Source organism: Gastrolobium bilobum, unplaced genomic scaffold (assembly GCF_033153095.1).
Source record: "Gastrolobium bilobum isolate Gb01-03AN ecotype WA unplaced genomic scaffold, APGP_CSIRO_Gbil_v1 utg1595, whole genome shotgun sequence".
Taxonomy (NCBI): Eukaryota; Viridiplantae; Streptophyta; class Magnoliopsida; order Fabales; family Fabaceae; genus Gastrolobium; species Gastrolobium bilobum.
In genome coordinates this window covers 174,573-197,174 of record NW_026899397.1, presented here as the reverse complement: position 1 = coordinate 197,174, position 22,602 = coordinate 174,573, and the positions used below count along the sequence as shown (strand labels likewise).

Genomic DNA, 22,602 nt, shown 5'->3' with positions numbered 1-22,602 from the left:
CATTTTTTCTCTCTCTCTCCTCTTACATGTGGGTCCCACTTATACTTTTGTTTCTACAACATAAGATAATTCTTTTCCTACAACATAAGAAAAATATATCCCATTAATGTAATATCTTAAAGCACTGTAGTAATTTGAAAACAAAATAGAAATTTGGACGGTTTTAAGACCAACGCTACTCATCAAACATGTGATAGTTGCAGCAAAAATGAGGAAGATTCAAACAATTTATTCAATTGTTATATATAACAATTAAACCAAAAGAAAATCGTTATTTTAAAAGTCATGAAAAATCATCAAATTTACGTTTTATTCATAAAAGTGTTTCACACTTTTTAAAATATTGTAAAAATTAATCTTCACTTTTTAAAAATCTTCATCTTGAAATCATTTCATAGACAATTTTATATTTGATGGGCATTTAGAATAATTCCAAATTATAAAAATTCATGAGAAGTTCAAAGATAATTTTTCTTTATTCAATAGAAAAGTGGTCGATTCAAAAATGGCAAATTTGAAAATTATTACGTTTGGTTACAATAATGATTATGATACCATTCCATAACTAATACAATTACATTCAAGTGTAATAATTATTATTGTGTCAATTTACAAATTTATGCTTCATATTATTGATAGGTTATTGATTCGCATTTATTCATGCACAAAACAATCATCATAGTCATTGAATGACATTTAGAGGTCGTTTGTTTAAGTTTTTAGAAAAAGTAACTTTTATCACTTCCTTGTTTTAAAAGTATTTTTTACAAAAGTTAAAGCTAATTATATTTTTATAAAAATGTTTAGATTTTGAAAAAAATATTTGACTTTTGACTTCTGCTTTTCTTATAAGTTAAAATTTTTAGCTTCTGAAAAAAAGTAAGTTTTTGACTTTTTTTGTGACTTCTTCTTTTTTTAAAAGCAGACATCCAAACGAACTAAAAACGAGAAGTGCTTTTTTTTTTTTAAAAAAAAGCAACTTTTGAAGAAAAAAAAGTTCATCCAAACGAGCCCTTAATCGTGCATAAAACAATCACACTGTTGTAGAACTTAACTGGATGTTTAAAAATAAACTTGATGAGCACATACCCATCATTAGTTAGGAATAAGGCTAAGCAGCTATTGGTGAGATATATACACTTGTGGCAAGAGTGGAGGCTATTTGAATTTTAATTGGTTTTGCTTACTTCATGGAATCATGGGATTCAAATTACACCAAATGAATATAAGACGACACTGTAAATGGTGTCATTCATAATTACCTTTGAATCATTGAATATAACTATGACGAAGTTCATAACCTATTAAAAATAGAAGCACTCTTGATAATATCCTTCCGGATAGAAAAATATTACAGTTAATTTAATAATGATTGAGTGACATTCCTTCAGCCCTAACCATGAGGTATTATATTATCCCTACTTTTTTTTAAACTTTTTTTTATAGTACTTCAAATCAAACTTCTTCTCTCTTGAATTTAAACATATAAAATTATTTGAAAGTTAAGTTAGATTTAATTATATTTAAAATGTATATTATGTTTTGATTTATTTTGATAACATTAGAATCTTATATTTTAATAATTTTATATATTAAAATAATTAACAAAAATTGAAAAACAGATCCAATCCAAATTATTTTAAACTGGATGTAATTAATTAGATTGGATTTATATTTTGAACCAAATTGATTAAATAATATTATAAAAAATAAATTAGATTTTGTATGTATTAATACTAATTAAATCTAAACTACAAAAAGACTCATTTAAGTTATAAGTGAGTGCAAAAAATAATAATCCTAAATAATGATTAGGAATAGCTGATTACGAGGCTTGTTCCTATTTTTTTTAGATAAATCACACGTATTTTCCTATTGGAACTTAATTAATATATAGCACATCACAAAGTCCTAATAAAATAAGTCTTGCGAATGAAAAAAATAATCTTGAGAAAACTACCATTTATAATAAATCTGACAATGGTTGAACTGAATTAGTCGGATAATCGATGAAATGGTGAATATATTAAAAAAAATATATCATAAAAAAGGTCTCTAGACTCTCCAATATATTAACATGTTGCGGCTCAAGTGGTAAACACATTAAAGTTAAATAATTGATAACATTTGCAATGTTAATATTTCGAACTCGCAAAAACATATTACTATTTAAGGGTTTGATGTTTGTCATTTTAAATGACATAAGTTATGTCATTTTAGGGGAGAGATAGACAGAGAAAATGAAAATCATGGGAGAGAGAAAATGAGTGGTTTTTTTAATTTAAAATTTTAATAAAAAAAATAAAATTATATATCTATCTCTCTCTTAAAATGACGTAAGTTTATATCATTTAAAATGACAAATATTTTTCCCTATTATTTAAAATGATGCAGAGATATACTAATATAAGATCCTCGAAACATAATAACTTACTCTTCCTCTCAGTAACATTTTAATTAATAAACAGTTCTTAAATATATCATAAAATTCGACAAGGTAGATCTGGAATTCAGAACAATCAAACATTTTACAGAAAATTACAATTAAGTTTAAATACTATATATATTGTAAGTCATTTGATATCTTAATGGGTTTAAGTTTTCTTATGTTATAGGATTGTAGGAGAGAAAAAAAGTAGAGAGAAGTTAAATGTGGGTCCCATATTTTATATTAAAAAAGAAAAGAAAAATTAATTGGCACGAAAAACGAATTTGTGTAGGAAAATAATGTAATCTCATGTGGCATGAGAGTATTATTTCCCTATCTTAATTACAATTAATTTGATTTGATATAATCAAAAGTCAAAATTGTTTAAATTAATCTTATTTACTTTAATTGAAAGAATTTAATTACACTTAAATTTAAGTTGATTCTAAATTTATGTTTTGCATCGTGGAAACTTCATTTCAAAATTAAATTAGTTTTTATTTCTTACATCTTAAAATAAGTAATCTTATTTTACGAATACCTTTTGAAATAATCATTTACAAACTGAAGTAAGGGTTGGTATAAAGTATAAACTATAAAGTCAGCTGTCAGATGCAGGCATGAGGCACGAGAAAAACATATATATTTTTTGTTTTTGTTTTTGTTTTTTTTGGTATTTTTGGTGTGCAGGTAAGGTAAGAGAGTACTTTACTCGGTGAAGAACATTCGATTTTATTTGATTTTCCAATCGCATGTTTCTCTGATGGCTGTTACTATCTACGAAACCGAGTAGGATTGTTACATGCAGGTCCCACATAGGGTAATAATGTAATTATCACATATTTATAGGGCAGTTCTAACAATGCATTTAATTATTATAAATATGTTATATTATATACAATGTTTAATTAAAATCACATTAATGCTTGCTGGTTACCAATTTTGAACTCCACAAACGACTAAATACTAATACCTCTCTCTCTCTCTCTGCAAAACCACTCTTTCTTACAAGAATCTCTGCCACACAACACATAACTGAACCTCAGACTTGCTCATGAGTCTGTGTCTGACTCCTAAAAAAAGGTATGCTATGTCTTTACACTTTGTTTATCTAAGGTTTCAGGTTGATGGGATGGTTTTTTGTTGAATGGCACGTGGTTGTCTTGTCTGATGTGTTTGATTGGGTTCCATGGTTGATTCTAATTAATATGGGTTTGTATAAGAATCTACTGTAAGTATTGGTTTCTGTTTTCAAAACTAAACAAATTTCGGGTCTGAAGATAAGATTCCCGTTTCTCAACCTTTTTTAATTCCATTTCTTTGTCATGGAGTTTGTGGCTGCACTTGGACCGTTTTTGGGTTCACTTTGGTTCTAACGTCTGGTGTTAAGAGCATTGCTATGTATGTTTGGGTGTTCTTTGTTGACGGTTTGATATTATTAGGAGTAAAAAACCCAATAGAAAAAAAAAAAAAAAAACTTCTTTCTCTTTATTTTGACAGTTACTTCAAATTCGTTTATTTTGTGTTTTTGAGGTAAGCTAAAACTTTTCCTCTCCCTTTTTTTTTTTCCTGGTTATTTTGTTGATGAAACAAAGGCTTTCAATTTTGTGGGTGCTGCTGTGAAGTTAGTTAATTACGTGCTAAGCCTATATGTTCAAAAGTTATTTCTCAGGACTAAAGAATACAGACTTGTTTTTGCTCCTTGCTTTGTTCTCTGTGCTTTTGATTGCCTTTTGTTCTTTTCTGATCTCTCATCACACTTACTATTGTTAGTTTTACTAGTGGATAGTTTTTTGGGAAGGTGTTTTCTGATTTAAATCTATAAGATATTGGGGATTTGATTTTTGTCTCCTTGATTGGTCATTCAAGTTGTTGTGACAACATCATCTTCCTGCTCCTAGAAAGAAATCCTAGTTGTAGTGTGCATCTGTATGCCATTCTCTTTCCCTTTCTTTTGCACCTTTCTGAATATGGCTCCCATTGAGTTTGCATCTCTTAATTCCTAGAGCAGCTGAATGAGATTCTTCATTTTCTTTGTGGTAGAGAACTTCTAAGATAGATCCAAGATAAGTCTTCTCATTTTTTTTGTACCTCTAGATGTTCTGAGATATGTTGCATGCTGTAATTGCTCTGTTACGTTGTACTGTATATCATGATTCATGACAAACAAACAGATCCTTATTTTCTTATTTGAGTTTGAAAAGACTAAAGAGGATTTAAACTTAAATGTTGTATTGTCTGCCATAGTAATGAAGTCCTTGCTTCCTTTCATTTTTAGTGTGCTCATTCAGCCTTGAGGGTTGCTGTTGGTGGATCCTAGTATGTTTTTAGTTCTTTTCTTTAAGTAGAAACATTCACAAGGAACCTCCTCAATGACCTGAAATTTTTGTATGAATTCTCATCAAATTTCCAAGTTTAAATTTGCTTTTCTTTAGTCCTTCTTCATTTTATCAGATTTTGCTTTGTTTAACCAACATTGAAGCTGCACTAATAATTTATCTTATATTATGCAGATTGTGGCTGTTCAATACATTCTTGAACGGTAGTTAACAGTAACTTTTGCTGATATTTAAAGCATTTAGCAGCTTATCAAAGTGGAGGCAAACCATCCAGCAAAACGGTATTATTGAGCTTTATGCATTTAAGAAATGGGTGAACTCAAATAATTGGGAAGCATTTTTACAATTACAAAGTTTGACTACTCGTTATTGTGATCAATTTCTCTCCTCTGAGTAAATAATTTCTTCCTACATGCAAACATCCCAGAAACACCCATCTTCGGCTGGTATCCATTTATACCAGCAGCCTGTGCAAGACATTGATCCCTACACTCATTACCAAATATTACAAAGCAATTCATGCCATGATATCCATGATAGCAGCAGCCAGGGAACCACTGTTTCTTTTGAAACCTGCAAGGAGCAATACTTTACCCTGGAATCATACCCAGCAACCACTGGTCACATAGGTTGTGATTCTCCCTCCTATGCTAGTGTATCATCCAATAAGAGTCCTTTTTCTTCACAAGCTTCTCAGTCACACCATTCAGATCAGCACCAGTCATCAGACAACACCTATGGATCACCAATAAGTGTACACTCTAGTGCTGATGATAGCTATGAATTGAAACACAAACTTAGAGAACTGGAGGCTTCATTGTTGGGGCCTGAGTCAGAAATTGTTGACAGTTGTCACTGCTTCTTCGAGGGTGGCCTCCAAGAATCACCTCCAATTGCTCAATATAATTGGGCTCAGATTGCAAAAATGATCCCGAAGTTAGACTTGAGAGAAGTCCTCATTCGATGTGCACAAGCTGTGTCTGATAATGATATTCAAACAGCACTAGGCTTGATGGATAATGTTTTGGGAAAGATGGTATCAGTTGCTGGGGATCCAATGCAGAGGTTGGGTGCTTACTTGTTGGAGGGTCTAAGAGCAAGATTTGAATCATCAGGGAGTGTAATCTACAAAGCCTTGAAGTGTGAACAACCATTAAGCAAAGATCTGATGAGTTACATGCACATCCTGTATCAGGTTTGCCCATATTGGAAGTTTGCATACATATCAGCAAATGTTGTCATTGGAGAAGCAATGCAAAATGAATCCAGAATTCATATAATTGACTTCCAAATCACACAGGGCACACAGTGGTTGTTACTTATCCAGGCTCTTGCATGTCGTCCTGGTGGCCCTCCATTCCTTCGCGTAACCGGTGTTGATGATTCCCAATCATTTCATGCTCGGGATGGAGGACTTGATATTGTAGGAAAACGGCTCTCAGATTATGCAAAAACTTGTGGGGTGCCATTTGAGTTCCATAATGCTGCCATGTCTGGCTGTGATGTTAAACTAGAAAACCTTGTAGTTCGACCTGGGGAAGCTATAGCTGTGAATTTCCCTTTTGTTTTGCACCACATGCCAGATGAGAGTGTGAGCACAGAGAACCACAGAGACAGGCTATTGAGATTGGTAAAGAGCTTGTCGCCCAAGGTTGTGACCCTTGTTGAGCAAGAATCCAACACAAACACTTCTCCCTTTTTCCAAAGGTTTGTCGAGACCTTGAATTATTACACTGCTATGTTTGAATCAGTAGACGTGGCCCTCCTCAGAGACGATAAGCAAAGGATTAATGCAGAACAGCACTGTTTGGCTCGTGACATTGTCAACATGATAGCTTGTGAGGGGGCTGAGAGGGTGGAAAGGCATGAACTCTTAGGAAAATGGAGGTCTAGATTTTCTATGGCCGGATTTGCACCATGCCCTTTGAGTTCCTCAGCTACGGCTGCAGTCACAAATCTCTTGAATGAATTCAATGAAAATTATAGGCTTGAATACACAGATGGTGCTCTCTATCTATTCTGGAAGAATAGAGCTATGTGCACCTCTTGTGCCTGGAGATGTTACTGACTCACTGTCATAGGTTTATGTACATTTTCCTCGTTGTTCCTTGTTCCTTGTTCCTTCTCCCTTCTCTTTTTTTTTTTTTTTTTTGACCTTTAGCCATAATCAGTCTTATTCACAGTTTCTCAAGAGGACACCTTGAGATTTAGCTCTGTTCCAAACGTGTATCCTTTTCCTTTTGTGGGTTATACTGCTGAATCTCTCTAAACTTGCTGTACATGTAAATACTAGAATGAAATAGAAAAGAAACCTCAGTCATGGTTATTTACGTGCCCTCTTTTTCATTCTTTAGAGTTTAATATAGTAATTACTTTGAGATGAGCTTGTCACTCATTTTGTTGACTAGTGTAAATCGTTTTTACCTTCCCTTTTTTTTTAATTCCCCATTTACTTTCACCTTAGAAGCGCAAGCTTCTAATGTAAGGGACATGGAGATCAAGGTTTTGGTCGACTATTATCCTTTCTATTTGTGACTGGTCTTCACACGTCTCCAAACAAGAGGATCACAATCCAAATTTTCACTCCACTCATCTATTTGTGAATATTTCTGAATTGTATTTTTAAAATAAGTATATAATAAGAGATAAACTCATCCCGCGCATGCAGTGGTATACTAAATTAATGGACTATTATATATTTTTTATTGCATAGTTGTTTTTTAAGTAAGAAAGCATGCTATATAATATTAATGGGCACGTTGATCCGGCCCAAATGTTGAATAAAACTTGAACAGCGTAAATTGTCATTAACATAGTCGTGTAGGAAACCGAGTCAGACTTTAAAAAAATAATAAATGTAATTAATTACACGTGGGTTCCTATATGCGAAACTCACGAATAATTGGTTCATATATCATAAGTTGTGTATGATGTACTATTGTTTGAAGTTGTGAACAAAGTTTGCATAACTTTTCCGCAGGTGTAACATTTTCCATTTTATTGTTTAAGATAATAATCTTTCGGGGAGAAAAAAGACAATAAAATAAAAACCAGATGTTAAAAAATTTGTCATGTAGAAACGTAAAGGAAGTTATGATTCGTTTCTTGTGATGGAAAAACGAATATAAATAATCTCTCTCTCTCTCTCTTTTAACGGGTTTGCTAGTAAATTTTAAACAATAGTCACATTGATTAGAATTTAAGATGAGGGATGTTGGACCTTGTAATATGTAGTTTCAGATTCAGATTTAGAAGCGACCACATCGTTAAGTGTCAATTACTGATTTGGCAAACTCTCCAGAGAACGATTATTATGGGATGCAGAAGGAAGGGAAGTCCACGAAACTTGTCATGCAAATCTCAAGCCAAAAACAAAATTAATTAATTAAATAAAAATAAAATATATATATTTCTAATCATTTATATCCCATGCTTCATTCCTTTTTTTAATGCCCTTTTACGTACGCAAGCAAATTGCTTCGCTCTGGCTCCCCAGTATTCAAATCTGCACTCACAGGTAAAATGTCTTCCATTCCAATCTTCACACAAATTTAAATTATATTATTATCTTTTTTTATGTAAAAAAAATCCTAATGCTCCATTTGTATGAATGACCCCCTTGTTATTTCATACTTATATTTATAATTTATACAACCAGTTTTAGTTTAAATCATCATGATTATCATCTGTAATTTACTTGATTGTGATAGACTCATGCCAGATTTACATGAATTCTATTTTCTTAAAGAATTAGGCTTTATATGTTATGAATTTGCATGGATCATATAAAATTTTATCTTGATTCAAAATTCTTGTTCCATTTATGGTATTCATGAAAAAAAAAAGGACAAAAACAAAAAAAAATGAAAAAATGTTGGGGTGCTTAAAAGAGAGGTTATAAGGGTGAGAGTGAGCATGGAAGAGTTTCCAGAGAGAGCAGAGATAAGAAGAATGCAAAGGGAACAAGAGAGGGAGAGAAGGCGTATACGTGACAGGCAGAGGAGACAATCAATGACTCAAGAACAAAGAGAAAGACATCTTGCAAGACGCCGCAGAAACTATCAGCTTCGAAGACAAAGAGCTGCAAATGTTCATGTTCCATTCATTCATATTCCTCAACCTCAAGCTCTAGAATCAAGTGCAGGTGAAGCAAGTACGAGTGATGAGTTTCAAGGGATCACTTCTTCTACCTCACTAGACTACACAGTCCTCTCTCGTGGTATTGGTTTCCCTCTTCCTGGCCTTAACCAAGGACAAGAAACATTAAATTTGGGACTTAAGGTTGTTGATGGTGAGTTCTTGTTATGTTCACAATCAATGGAACATTGTGTTACATTATTATTATTATTATTATTTTAATGTTGAAATGCAACCTATAGGATCATCATCAATTCCCTTGGAAACTCTAGCTTATAATAAACCAGGAAATTCACCAGGAAGGTTGCGTCTAAATCATATTAAAAGTCTTGCAAGAAACTTGACACGTTCAATGGTTGACCCTGCTGGTACTCACAAGGTTGCGGCAGAGTTGATTACAAAGGAAGTTGTATCAGTTGGTGATTGTGGTGAGTTAATTATTTGGTTAAACTTTTAGTGGGAAATATATATATATATATATATATATATATATATATATATAATGGTTTCGTCGCTTCTCCTTTCGCTGCTCATGAGAAAAGTTGCAGCAAATTATTAACACTAGGATACGGGGTCATATCCTGGCCTAAAAAAAAAAAATACATCAGGCTTCGGACGCGTATCCTGATAAAAATAAATGTTGCTACACTTTTTTCCATCTGCAGCGGACAGAAGAACTATATTTCCCGTATATAATTGGCATCTTTAATTATTAGTTTCAATGTTGTGAAAAATAATTCAGGTAGCACACCAAAATCCTTGCGTTTGAATTGTGTGAAGCGCCTTGCCCGATCAATAAATTCTCCTCCCAAAGAGATTGAACCTCAGAAGAATCACAATTTGCCAACAGAAGAGATTCAACTACTTGGTAATGAGAGCTTTATAGCCTCTAGCTAACTTTCTGAGATGAAAGCTGATGGTTCACTCAGAGGTACATTGCAAAATAGTTGCATAATTAACTATGAACGTAATTGGTACATAGAGAAAGTAATTGTATTTGTTGATTAAGTAACCTTTACTTGTATAACTTTGTTTTTGCTTTCAGGTAAACGCCTGTCATGGCTTTTGAGGAAAGAGTGGGTGAGGTAGCAATTCTCAGTTGACAGCATATTCTTATTGAATTAATTTTAGTTTGACATGGTAAAGTTTTTTGCTGATTAGATCTCCATTTTCTTATTATGACATTGAAGGCTTTGTAGTTGATTCCAAAACATTAAAACTGCACTTTTACATGTTAGTATATTAGATAAATACTTGTTTAACTGTTTTCTTTATCCCCCTTTTTTTTTTTTTTAAATAAAGTTGAGAATGGTTCTCAAATCTCGTGTCCACAGTAAAGAATTTCACTAATTGAGCCAATTTACATCTTTTCATATTATTAGACAAATATACTTGCATCCTGTTGGTTATGGATCTTATTCCTTCTTTCTTTTTTTCTGTTATTAATATCTGTCCTGCAATTGCATTAACAGCATACATTTACTTAGTTTACTTTAACTAACTCAGGATGGAGAACGGAGAAAGCATGCGGGTAGCAAGAGCTTCTTGCAAAATTGTTTGTTGAAGATCAAATTCAACACCTCGGTGAACTGGGTTGGGAAAGAAATTTTTAATATTCGAGAAATAGTTCTAAGCTTTTTAAATAGTTAGTTTAAAAACAAATTTTGATTATTTACCTTTTTGCTAAATTTTCAATTTTGATTTCTCAGTCTGTTAGTGATTTCTTTGGCTCTCGTTTTCCCCCTGTAGTTTTATATGTATATACGATAGTAGTTAGTAATTTTTTACTGAAGAACATGATGAGTGTGGTTAACTTAATACTTATATCTTCATTAAAAAAGACAAGTTAGTCTCACTCTCATTCTACCATACCGTCATAATCACTAAAAAAAAAAAGCTATAAATGATTTTCACAATTTGTATTTTTGTATTTGATATTTTTTCACTCATATTTAAATTTTTAGCAATCTCTCTTAAAGTGTGAATTCTTCATAGCAGAGTAAGCTTCTCATGTAATGAAAGCCTCTTTTCTTTCTACCTTTTTTTTAGAATTTTTCACAGTTCATGTCTTGGTTTTTTCACCTAACCCGATTTCCAAGAGACATATCTGGTGAACTTTTATTCTTTCTCAATAAAACTTTTATTTTTATTTTTTTTTACTTAAGTTGCATTTGATGCATATTAAGGAATTCAAACACAACAATAGTTTATATTTACAACTTTTTTTTTTTACAATCATATTTTAATACCGTTGATTTCTGTCAATTAACGGTTATAATTTTTGCAAATTAAACTCATTAATTAATTATTAATTCACAATAAATAATAACCGTTGATTGACGGAAATCAACGGTGTTAAGATATGATTGTAAGAGGTTGTAAAAAAAAGATTGTAAGTATAACCTTCCTCCGATACAATTTGCAGAGTCACAAGACAATTCTTTTTTGTTGTTAGCTGTTTGATTATCAACAGAGAGAACTAAAAAATTTGTAATATACATGAATTAAATAAAATTAAATATATTTAGAATTCCTTTTCTGTTATGCGTTGTTAAGATTTGGGTAGTGAAAGGGTAGGGGTTATACTGGTCTTTTACTCTTTTTGTGGTATGAACAAGAATTTGTAATTTATGGAATAACAAAAGTTTAGAGATTTCTATTATCATTTTAACTTTTTTTTTTTTTTTTTTTTGATACAATGGTGTGAATTAACACATTACTTAATACAAACTAACAAAATTCCTCACTACCGTACCAATCATAGTGACTTTCATTTTAACTACCTTTTATAAATAATCCTTTCACGTTTAGCTTCTTTGATCATATCCCTTTAAATTTAAATTATAACTTAATTATTTAGTTATCATTGTTTACCATGCTCCTTCACAAACTGTGAATTGTGTAGTTTTGTTTAAATGGTATCTAAGTATCACCTCAATCGAGCTTAGATTCTTATCTTGATTGATAGAGATATATAAAATCATCCATCAGCTTAAATTTTTAAGTTAAATTAGTTATTTACATTGTATCAGAACCTCAGTATCTCGGATTTGATCTTCACCATTTTTTAATTACTCGTTTCTTGCATTTGCAAATGTACATTATAGACTCAAACATAAGTCTAGACTTTATGTCAATGCCATTTATCTTTTTTAATTTCAACACTCGTTTCTTGTCTTATAAGAATATATTATTGGCATATACACAAGTCTAGACTTTTGTGTTCTTGCCTTTTCTTTTCGTTATGGTTAAGATTAAGAAATAGCATCGAATGCTAAATTGGAAATTAACTATTATGTCTTTTGTACTTACACATGTCTCTAATTATTGAGAGAACCATCATGACATGTTCATGGGAGTTTGTCCCATTGTCGTGTTTTTGGTAAGGTACCAATACCCTTTAAAAATTTATAGTTAATATTTAATAAGTTTTTAGTTATTTAAAGCATAAAATATAAGTAAATTTTGTATTAATATTTTAATTAAAAAAATTGTTAACTATTAGTCATAAGTTATTAAAGATACATCAAATTGATTAAAATGAAAATAGCTTTAAGCCCTTAAACATATGATCCTGAGATTAATTTTAAAGTTTATAAGTATGAAAAAAAAAATCATTAAAAGATACTTTCGTCATTGGTGTCTAATCTTATCTTATGAAATTAGTCTCTTACTTATTGAATCACAAAATACAATAAAAAAAATGATTTAAAAAAAAATACTAATCACATATTTCTCATAGATGAAACTTTTTTATTCATCATTTCACTTAAATTTTAAAAAAACTTTGAACCATTGATTTTACTTTAATTGATAGCCTTTTTATTATGGGATAAAGGTATAGTACTTAAGTTTTGTAAATATATACTTGATATTATTTATTATCAATGTGTGTGCACCGCCAATATACAATTAGCTTTCATAGCTCAGTTGGTTAGAGCACCCGTTTAGTAAGCGGGAGGTCTTGAGTTCAACTCTCAATGAAAGCAATTTGTTTTTTTCTTCTAACTTTTGTTCAACTCTCGTATTATGTCTAATTTTTTTAGCTAAAGAGTTATAGCCCATATACCAAATTAACTGAGAGAAACCTTAAACCTAGTTTTCACGTTGGGGATATGTCCGCCGCCTCTGTGTTCTGAAACTTTCCGTGGAAATTAGAAAGCAGCGGATTCACAATGAATCAATATGCTCATTAATTTTTCTCTGATACTTTTTATTTCATTCTGAACACTTAGCCAATGATGATATCAGTTACCAAATACCATCTTTCGGGACTGAATGGCATTTCTATGCCTTGCTCTTATTCTGCAACTGAGGCTGTCTTGTATGCAAGTTTTGTTTGATTTTCATTCATAGGTATATGGTAACTACACTTAGCCAATGATGATATCAGTTACCAAACACTCATTTTCATTCACTTAGTCAATTTGTTGAAGTTCTAGGTTCCTCATGTATCAATCGTTGAAGTTATTTTTACTTGCAAATGTCTATTAATTTATGTAGTGCACAAGATTATTTGAGCTAACATTTCAGATTTCCATTTATTTCACTCGTTAGTATTTTCCCACAAGATTTTGATTTATAGATGCTGCATTATCAGAGTAGAATTACCAGTATACTCATTAATGCGAAATGCCAAGCTAACTATACAAATAACTGGAATGTCTGTTGCTGAATTAACAGGCCCTTTCTTACAATAGTTGGAGCCTCATGAACTGATTTGAATCAGATTAATCATGAAGGTCATTGAAACATCATTACACTGTATTGAAAATTTTCATCTTGTTATGTTATATAGCCTGTAATACATAATTAGTATATTGATTCAGACTGACTAATCAACAAGTATATAGTCCCATACCGCACCAACCTCACAATCTAACACAAAACATACATCAATGGTTTTATGATTTTGTCTTTAGAAGAATGACGAGAAAGAAGGCCATTGACCATTTGTGTGAACTGTTTGAAATCCATTTTCATCACATGAAGCAAGTTTAATACCAGCTTTTGATTTAGAATAAAATTATATTTACATGCATAATTGAAAAAAGATCTTACTCACTTTATAGTTCTTTATAATATATATAGATAGGGCAGCCATGATTAAACACGAAGCTGTTTACAAGTGGCAGAAAACTAACAATGCAGCTGCCAAGAAACATGAACCTATTTATGTATGAGAGCCACATTCAACCTTCTGCGATTCCAGGAAAAGTCTTGCTGCTTCCATGGCTACCTGTCCACTAACATAATGCTGCCGACAAACTGGCATGTAGACATCAACTCCACCAATCAACTCAACCTGCGTCTCCTGTGTCTTCCTCAGGGTAAAGAATGCACGCTTCCCACAAATTTCACATCGAGCAGTTAACTTGGTTACAGAATCAGCAAGGGGAATTATATCAAGGACAGAACCAAAGCTCCTTCTGCCAGTAAATAGAAACACCATCAGCATGGACTTGATACTGTAAATTTCATCCATAAGCTACTGATAAAACCCCAGGTAATATAGGACTTGTTGAAGTCTAAATAGAGGTACAAACAAATAGAGCATCTATTGAACAGCTCAAGCTTGTTCTTGACTGCAAAGTTGGAATTGGCTCTAATCAAGTCTGGTGATCACATGGCTGTCACCATCCTTTTTCCAGAATAAAAATAAGCAAGCCACAGGAAATCAAGAATCTAGTTGCACCGCCAAGTCCTACTCCCCACATTCCAAGAGCTATAAATATAGGTATAGCAACAATAATTTAGCTCAGCCACTTTCGTTCTACCCAGTACTTAGTTACGTGGCTAAAATGCTAAAAATGATTTTCCTTTCCATTTCACGCATAGTTTTCTTTCGGTTTTAGTTCTGGCTCTAAATCTGATAGAAATAAATAAATGTTGAGATATATAGTCCCACATTGGTTGTATGAGTGATTTTATATATTTCAACAATAAAGTATTTAGGTCACGTATGGATTCTGGTCGTTATGGTGTGTATTTTCTTCTAAAGGAACTTATAACCATGACCATTATCAAATAGACAATTTGGATGGCCTGGAAAGAATTAATATTCACTTTATGGGGTTCTTGTCAGTTGGCACCTGGCTTACTGATTTGCAGGGTGTGTTACTGTCAATTAATGATGAAATTCAACATGGAAGTTTCAAACTTATGATATAACTCTTAAAGGCAAACAAACTGATACTAATTTGTCACAGCCCTATTAAAACAAAAGGAAATTTTCAAACCTCAAATTATAAGAAATAATACCTCAAATAGTTACCATCTAGTCCTGCAACTATTACTGTTTTTCCATCATGATCAGCAGCTTCACGGCAGAAGTCATAAAGATCTTCAAAGAACTGAGCTTCATCAATACCAATCACGTCAAGCTGTCATCATTTATCAGTTGTGAGAGTCAAACAAAATCCTGGCAGTAAACTGGTAAGCCTTGGAAGAGGATGGAAAAACAAAATTATCAACAGCCACGCATTACACAAGCCAATCATATAAATTAATTTTGGAGTAAAACTATTTAAAAAGAAAAAATATACAAATCAGACTGACAAAGAATTTCTAACAGAGTAGCTAATTCTAATGCATGTACACATAATTTTCGGCTGATTGACTATGTTACCCCTCTTTTAAAATCAATTTACCACTCTGTCTAGTTTCTCAAACTACATATCAATCTGTCTCTGTTTGACCAAACCTTAGTCTTTGGTAAATCATTTACCTGATTTATTCAGGTAGTCAAACTTTGATCAAACAAGGACAAATTGGTATATAGCTTGAGAAAAGGGATAAATTGGTTTACAGTTCGAAAAGAGGGATAAAGTGATAATTTTTTTTATTAAAACGGGGCAAGATGGTCAATCAGTCTGAATTTTCAGCAGTATAAATAATTAAAAGAAATTACAAAACTTCAAATATGATACCTGCTCATATGCATGAACTCCAAACTTCTGCTTGAATGATGATAAGTTTGTCAGTGCCCAACATGGTAATTTCTCACCATCATGTGTAACAATTGAATCTAATCCATATCTAGTATCCTTGCTTGATTTAATTATTGCCACATTTCTGCATCAATAAAATGTAAATCATGTACCACATAAATCAGGCTATAGCTAATAATCTAGTAACTTTCCTAAAAGATAAACCACAATCAGGAAATTGCTATACATCCACAGAGTGATCACACCAACATAAGATCCAAAAAAATATAGGATACACCCATAAAGAACACTTAAATCATTCTATCAGTATTATCATCCAGAAATGCGTTTCCTTTTTTTCGTAAAAGATAAAACCACCTGTTTCTAATCACTAGGTGTGGCTCAATTGGAAAAATGAGCTCCACGTGGGCAAACTTTACATACAGTACAGGAGTTTAAAACCCACTGGAAGCACCTTATGGTTAGGGCCAAGCCAACACTCCAATGCTCTAAGAGAGAGTAGTCTTATACCCAAAGGGCACCTCTAAGTGTTACCAAAAATTAAAACTACTTGCTTCCATCAGGGAATTGCTATATCGTTGTTTTCTTTTTCTTTCTTTCTTTCTTTTTAGGGTACAGAAAATCTTCTACAACAGCCAAAATTTAGATAAAAATCATAGTTAAACAAGGGAAAACTGAAAAAAATAAAATTGCGGAGCATATGAATAAATGCAAACATTTGTGGAGCAAAACAAAGAAATGCATTTATGTAAAATGGTAGATTGAACTTTTTCATCAAGTATGCAAACATTTCATTATGTATCAAGGATATGTTACATATGAATAACCTAAAACCTTTTAGACAGCCAACTTTTTACTTATAGATATTATAAAAATACACGAGTTTTATGAAAAAAAGAAAAACAAAGTAAATTATTTCTGAAGAATTATAAACCATCTCAAATATCTATGACTGAAAACAGACAACCATCTGAAGAATTATTTCTGGAAAATTTCTCCATGGGCGATAACCAAAAACAGACAGGATTCCCAAGAACTCGTTTCAAACATAGTTATCAAATGTGGATTGCGGCATGTCGCGACCAACCCCGAAAAACGCTATTAGCGTTATAGCGGGTTGCGGTTGCGGAATAGATATATGACAGAAATAATGACAAAAAAAACATTTTTTAAAGGCAGAGATAGCAGAAGTGACAGAGAGAGCGGATAGACTAAAAAACCCTTAAATTTTTTCTGTTACACATTTAAATATAGGACAAAATTGACATTTTGCCTTATGACAGCAATATGGCTGCAATTTGGCCGCAAATGCGATCGCAATGGCCGCTACTGCGTTCCGGTACGGAGCGGCGCGGTTTCTTGGGGAGAGGCACTGCAATGCCCATACGGCGCTATTGCGGCACAATTAACTACTATGGTTTAAAACATGTATCAATTTAAGCATATGATTCAACTGACTCTGCAACGGCATCAGAAGAGGCATAATGTTTGCTTAATAACATGCAAAGGAACCAGCATTTGAACATTAAGCAAGAAAATCAGCTAGCTAAAAACAGAACATATGTCAGCTAGGTATGTTTGTAAGAGAGTATAGACTTATTGTGATCCAATAAATATCAAGAACAATTCTGAGCATAAGAGAGCTGGATCATACTGACTATCATGTATACTCCAGATCTTTATGTCAATTTATGTATACTAATTTCCAGAAAGAAAAAAACTCACTAGTTGGCTATCACCCATCAGCTCGCCAAATGCTAACATCAAAGGCACATTATTCCCATGTAAATGAAAAATGTACATACTAGTACAGCACAGTGTCCCACATATTTCACTGTTCCACTTCAAATCTAGAACCTGTAATTCAGCAGCTTTAATTGCAAAGTAGAACATTTTTTAAATTTGTAAAACATCATGTCTAATTCATCAAGGACAATCCAAATTGTATGCACTGCAACCAAAATTTTAAGCAGCGGAATCTTTATATCCCACGCTTTCCATCGCAAAAGGCATGTATTTTATCAGTTTCCACTAAAATCAGGAATATAGCCCGCATCCTTTAAAATCGAGGTAATCTCTCTAATTACCTGATAAATCTCATCAGCTTGTCGGTGAGATTTATCACCTTTAAAGAAGAAAGAAACCTCCTTTTGTACCTCAATCCTGCTATAACCAGGCTCCTTTGTCATCCCCGATTCCCTCAATGTAGCCCTAACCTCCTCAACATCATCCCACAACCCAGAAGAGGCATAAGCATTTGCCAAGACAACATACTTTCCAGCATTTACATGTTCAAATTCAAAATATTTCTTAGATGCAATTTTTAACAAGTCTACGTCACCATGAATCTTACAAGCCCCAAGCAAGGCCCCCCATACCACTGAGTGCTCTTCATAAGGTGACTTCAGAATAAATTCATATGCCTCTTTTAACATCCCAGCACGCCCCAAAAGGTCAACCATTGCTGCATAATGTTTTCCTTGTGGCATAATTTCATACTCTCTTATCATCGATTGAAAATATTTATGCCCTTCATCAACCAAACCCCCATGGCTACAAGCAACCAAAACTGCAAGAAAAGTAACATAATTTGGTCTAAAAGCTTCAGCTATCATTCTATGAAATGATTCTAAAACCTCCACAACTCTTCCATGCTGACCATATCCAGATATTAGAGTAGTCCAAGTAATAGTATTTCTACTCAAACATTTATCAAACAGCTGCCGCCCATCACAAATACAACTGCATTTAAAATACATGTCTATTAGGGCACTGTTGACTACAACGTTGTCCTTAATTTGACACTTAATCATTACACCATGGGCTAGCTTACCAGGTTCTAAAGCTGCCAAAGTTGCACAGGCTCTGAACACTGATGCAAAGGTATACTGATCTGGTCTCAAACCAGCCTGTCTCATCCCATAAAAAAGGTTCAATCCGACTCCTTCAAGGCCCTTTTGAACATAGCCAGCAATGATTGCATTCCATGAAATTAAGCCCTTCTCGACCAAGTTATTAAATAGGAAGTGGGCAGTTTCAAGACATCCAGATTTTGCATATAATATTAACAATTTGGTCTTCAAATATTCATTGGGAACATATCCAACAACAATCATGTGTGCATGGATTCTTCTGCCCCTCTTATACTGTTTCCAGAATATACATTCCTGAAGCATCAAGGAATAGGTTCTTGGGTGCACCGGCAATCCTGTGCGGCACAAGAGCCCGATTGCCTCAGCCAACCTTCCAGATATACACAGACCTCTCAAGACTTTATCCAAGTCAGGGTCATTTTTGCAAGGCTTGACCTGAAAGCTGAGAATACCTTACCAGTGAAGATTACAACCATGGCATTCCAAAGCAAAAGTCTTTTCCATGCAGAATCAAAGTACAAAACATCAATGCTTTTGCACCACTGGTAATTTCTAATTTTCAAGCACATAACCATGACAAATTACACTCAACAGTCAATTTATTCAAGCAGAGAAATTTCACACTTGAAGATAAACAAAACAAAAATAAATGAGTAAATAAATAAATAAAAAGCCTTGTTAACTAAAAGGGATTTAGAATCATGAAATTAAAGATAAGAAGAGGAGATGAGTTCACCTTCCGTTGGTGGTCTCCGATTGAATCCGACGAAGGAGTGAGGTGGTTTTTCCGGCGAACATGGGGCCCACTATGACGTGAATCTCACCCGATGGAGAACGAGATGCCTCCGTTTGCAAGCTTCGATTTTGAGTTGTGCAACAGCAAATAAAGTTATTGGATGAAAAGGGTGTTCGCTTAAGGCGAAGATAATTGGGAATTCTAACAGGGTTGCTGCAGAAACGGATCATAGATTCGGAAGGCCGAGAAAACATAGCAAAAGGTGAGGTTTTTGGAAGATTGGGAGATAAAGCTGAAAACTTTGGGTTTAAGATGAACTTCATTTTACAAGTAGAAAAAATAACTATGAATGTTTGCAGGGATAGGGGTTTAAGGGTTTTGCACCTTTTCAGGGACAGAAATTTGGGCATTTATGCAATTTTGCGAGGGTTTCACTTGGACTTGGAGGGAAAATTTGGGTGACGCTGCTAAAGGTAAAAAATTATCAGGCATTAGTTGAAGCATATAATAGTTCCTTTTTTTCTTTATCCAATTTTGTGGTAACTGGTAAGTATATTTGCTACTTGCACACCTTACATATTGACCAACAACGTTTATCAGCGTTAAATTGATTCTTACGTTAGCGACGCTTCAAAAATTCTGATGTGTCGTGTTTGATATTTTATGACACTTTTCGATATTTTTACACTTTTCGACACTTCAATATATGTTGCATAGATTCAAAAAAGAGATCAAATATTGTATTATGTTGTGTTTTTAGTTCAAACTATTAGATTCATTTAATTACGATTACCATATTATTAAATTTAATATAAATATTTAGAATATCTTAGGGGTTTCTGAGGAATACAAATAACTTCCGGTTTTTTTCAGATTTGGAGAGCATCTGGAATAACTAGTGAATTACAACTCCATTGTACCGCAATCGGTGCGTTAGTTTTTGCAGTCTTAATGCTTTTTGCTGGTTGGTTTCATTATCACAAAGCTGCCCCAAAATTGGCTTGGTTCCAATGTATCACTTTGGGAATTCCAACGATTTGTTTAATCGATACAAATTGTGACCCCGATCTCGCAGATATTTCGATTCCGGCTAATGATGATGCTATAGCTGTATCTTTGTAAAATTGATAGGTAATATAAGTTTAGCTTCATTTTTTATTAAACTATTGAATATTAAATATAATATATACTACATAAATTAAAAATAATATTTAATATCAAAACGTGTCCTAACGTGTCGAAATCTAATATTTTTTAGAATTAACGTGTCAAAATGTTGTGTCGTATCCAGTGTCGGTATCGGTGTCGGTGCAACATAGTTGTTATGTCAAAAAATATCCGGCTTAAAAAATATATTTATTTTTATTTATAAATTATAATATATCTTATCAGTAAAATATTTTGACCAGATATAGTATAATTTATATAAAAAAAAAAAAGCGATGATATTTGATTCCTCTAATTGAGGATTGCTTTGTATCTAAAGAGTGTATCGATAAATTTAAAAGATTTCTAATTTGATTTCTACATAAATTAATCTCATTCAAATGAGTGATGATATTTTTAAAATTAGTTTATTTTTTTATTTGCATTTCTGGTTTAGAATTTTTGGTTATATTTTTTCGATGGCATTTTTAACTTTCCAATTTTTATTACAATCTTCGCATTTTATATAATGGTTATTAAGAATTAGAGTATGATATTATTGAACATGTTAGGAATTTATCCCACGCAACACAATACATAGCAATACCAAATAATAGAACCATATCAATATATAAACAAAGGATAAAAATAGAATGGTTCTTTACATATCATCAATTATTGAGCTTAAACTTAAAAGCAAAGCTCTATAAAAAAAAAAAGTGATCTCAAACTTAAGAAGCTTTAGTTAAGTACAATTGCAAAAATAGGCAGAAAAGCGAACACCACACTAACAACAAAAGAAGGCAAGACCAGCAACTTTAATGATCAATTGTGGCTTGAATCATTATCATTTGCTTTTTTAGCTTGTACAACTCTTTCTCAATCATTCTTTTGCCTTGAGCTACTTGTGCTCATTTCTTGCACTTCTTTACAACAGCGTTCATTGTGCATAATAGGAGTTCAAGAAATAACAAGCTGGCCATTAAGAAGAACATGCAATGCATGTGCTATTTATCACTTTATGTAGATAATAGCTTGATGACAAAAAAAAAAAAGGGTTTGTGTAATTATTACATAAATCTCTATGGAAGCTGTTACGATTTTTGAAACAACAAGGGTGCGTCAGGTGTAATTGCAGCAAATTTTAGTAGGGTTCAATGTAATTTCTTCTAAATATTTAAAGGTTTTATATTTCTTCTACCGTGGAAAAGTACAAAGATTCCTATAAAGACAAGAAATGGTAGGACTCACATTTTAGTCAGACACAAAAATTGATGGGTGAGTGACATGAGAATACACTTCTCATGTTGATGGAGAAGTGTATTTCCGTTAATTAAATATAATTAATCATTAATAAAATACTTAAAAATTTCTTGTAAATATCAAAATCAAGAATAAAAAATGTATAATCTAAAAATGAATGGGAAGAAGGAAAAGAAAATAACATTTAGTTAATGACTGGCCTATTTTAATATTTTTCAGAAAAAGGTAAGAAAAGAAGAAGATCTAGAAGGTATAATGTACAATTTTATCATATAGTTTATTGCTTGCAAAACTATTTCTCATTAGGTAATATGTGGGTGTTTGTTTATATATAAATAAGTTTATTCAAATATTATCTTAATTTAAAAAAAAAATTATAGCCAGTAAAAAATAATAATGCTAAATTAAAAGTAAAATTTATCATTATTGTGTTTTTTATAAATAAAAATTTTAGGATGAAAGAAGGTTATCTCCATTCCAATACCACGACAAATCATCAACTTTAACAAAGATTTACAATAAAATATACCGTTGTCATGATTTAAATATCAAATAGGGAAACTAACTAAATCATAATTCATCTATATAATTGGGAGCTCGAGAAATATGGTAAGTAATATATGCTAAATAAATGGAGAGAGAAAGATAATAAATTGAAAATAAAAAAATAAAAAAATGAAATGGACCATATACTTATTTTAATAACACCATTTCTGCTATGCACAACGTT

At 32.4% G+C, this 22,602-nt stretch overlaps 3 protein-coding genes and 2 non-coding genes across 5 annotated transcripts; 4 read left to right on the top strand and 1 right to left on the bottom strand.

The window, feature by feature from the left end:
• The first annotated feature begins 3,377 nt into the window (after positions 1-3,377).
• LOC133290267 (scarecrow-like protein 13) lies at positions 3,378-7,097 on the top strand. The gene is made up of 2 exons (XM_061488334.1): positions 3,378-3,511; positions 4,942-7,097. The coding sequence occupies exon 2, from the start codon at positions 5,180-5,182 to the stop codon at positions 6,833-6,835; it is 1,656 nt and encodes a 551-aa protein (XP_061344318.1). The 5' UTR covers positions 3,378-3,511; positions 4,942-5,179; the 3' UTR covers positions 6,836-7,097.
• A 1,524-nt stretch (positions 7,098-8,621) lies between these two features.
• Positions 8,622-10,018, top strand: LOC133290244 (uncharacterized). Its single transcript, XM_061488311.1, has 4 exons — positions 8,622-9,058; positions 9,147-9,323; positions 9,647-9,835; positions 9,950-10,018. The coding sequence occupies exons 1-3, from the start codon at positions 8,683-8,685 to the stop codon at positions 9,799-9,801; spliced, it is 708 nt and encodes a 235-aa protein (XP_061344295.1). The 5' UTR covers positions 8,622-8,682; the 3' UTR covers positions 9,802-9,835; positions 9,950-10,018.
• A 2,801-nt stretch (positions 10,019-12,819) lies between these two features.
• On the top strand, positions 12,820-12,893 carry TRNAT-AGU (transfer RNA threonine (anticodon AGU)). Its single transcript has one exon. It is a non-coding gene; the product is annotated as a tRNA-Thr (tRNA).
• Positions 12,894-13,136: 243 nt separating this feature from the next.
• LOC133290329 (small nucleolar RNA SNORD96 family) lies at positions 13,137-13,224 on the top strand. Its single transcript, XR_009748630.1, has one exon. It is a non-coding gene; the product is annotated as a small nucleolar RNA SNORD96 family (small nucleolar RNA).
• Positions 13,225-13,913: 689 nt separating this feature from the next.
• On the bottom strand, positions 13,914-19,916 carry LOC133290294 (pentatricopeptide repeat-containing protein At4g16470-like). Its single transcript, XM_061488373.1, is given in 7 exon segments — positions 13,914-14,333; positions 15,166-15,287; positions 15,834-15,978; positions 18,033-18,091; positions 18,206-19,140; positions 19,143-19,162; positions 19,464-19,916. Coding segments are annotated over 7 exon segments (1,947 nt in total). The 5' UTR covers positions 19,874-19,916; the 3' UTR covers positions 13,914-14,077.
• Between the last annotated feature and the right edge of the window lie 2,686 nt (positions 19,917-22,602).

Coding starts and splice junctions, on each gene's coding strand:
- LOC133290267 (XM_061488334.1), top strand. CDS start 5,180: ATGCAAACATCCCAGAAACACCCATCTTCGGCTGGTATCCATTTATAC.
- LOC133290244 (XM_061488311.1), top strand. CDS start 8,683: ATGGAAGAGTTTCCAGAGAGAGCAGAGATAAGAAGAATGCAAAGGGAA. Junction 9,059..9,146: donor GGGACTTAAGGTTGTTGATG/GTGAGTTCTTGT, acceptor TGCAACCTATAG/GATCATCATCAATTCCCTTG. Junction 9,324..9,646: donor AAAGGAAGTTGTATCAGTTG/GTGATTGTGGTG, acceptor AAAATAATTCAG/GTAGCACACCAAAATCCTTG.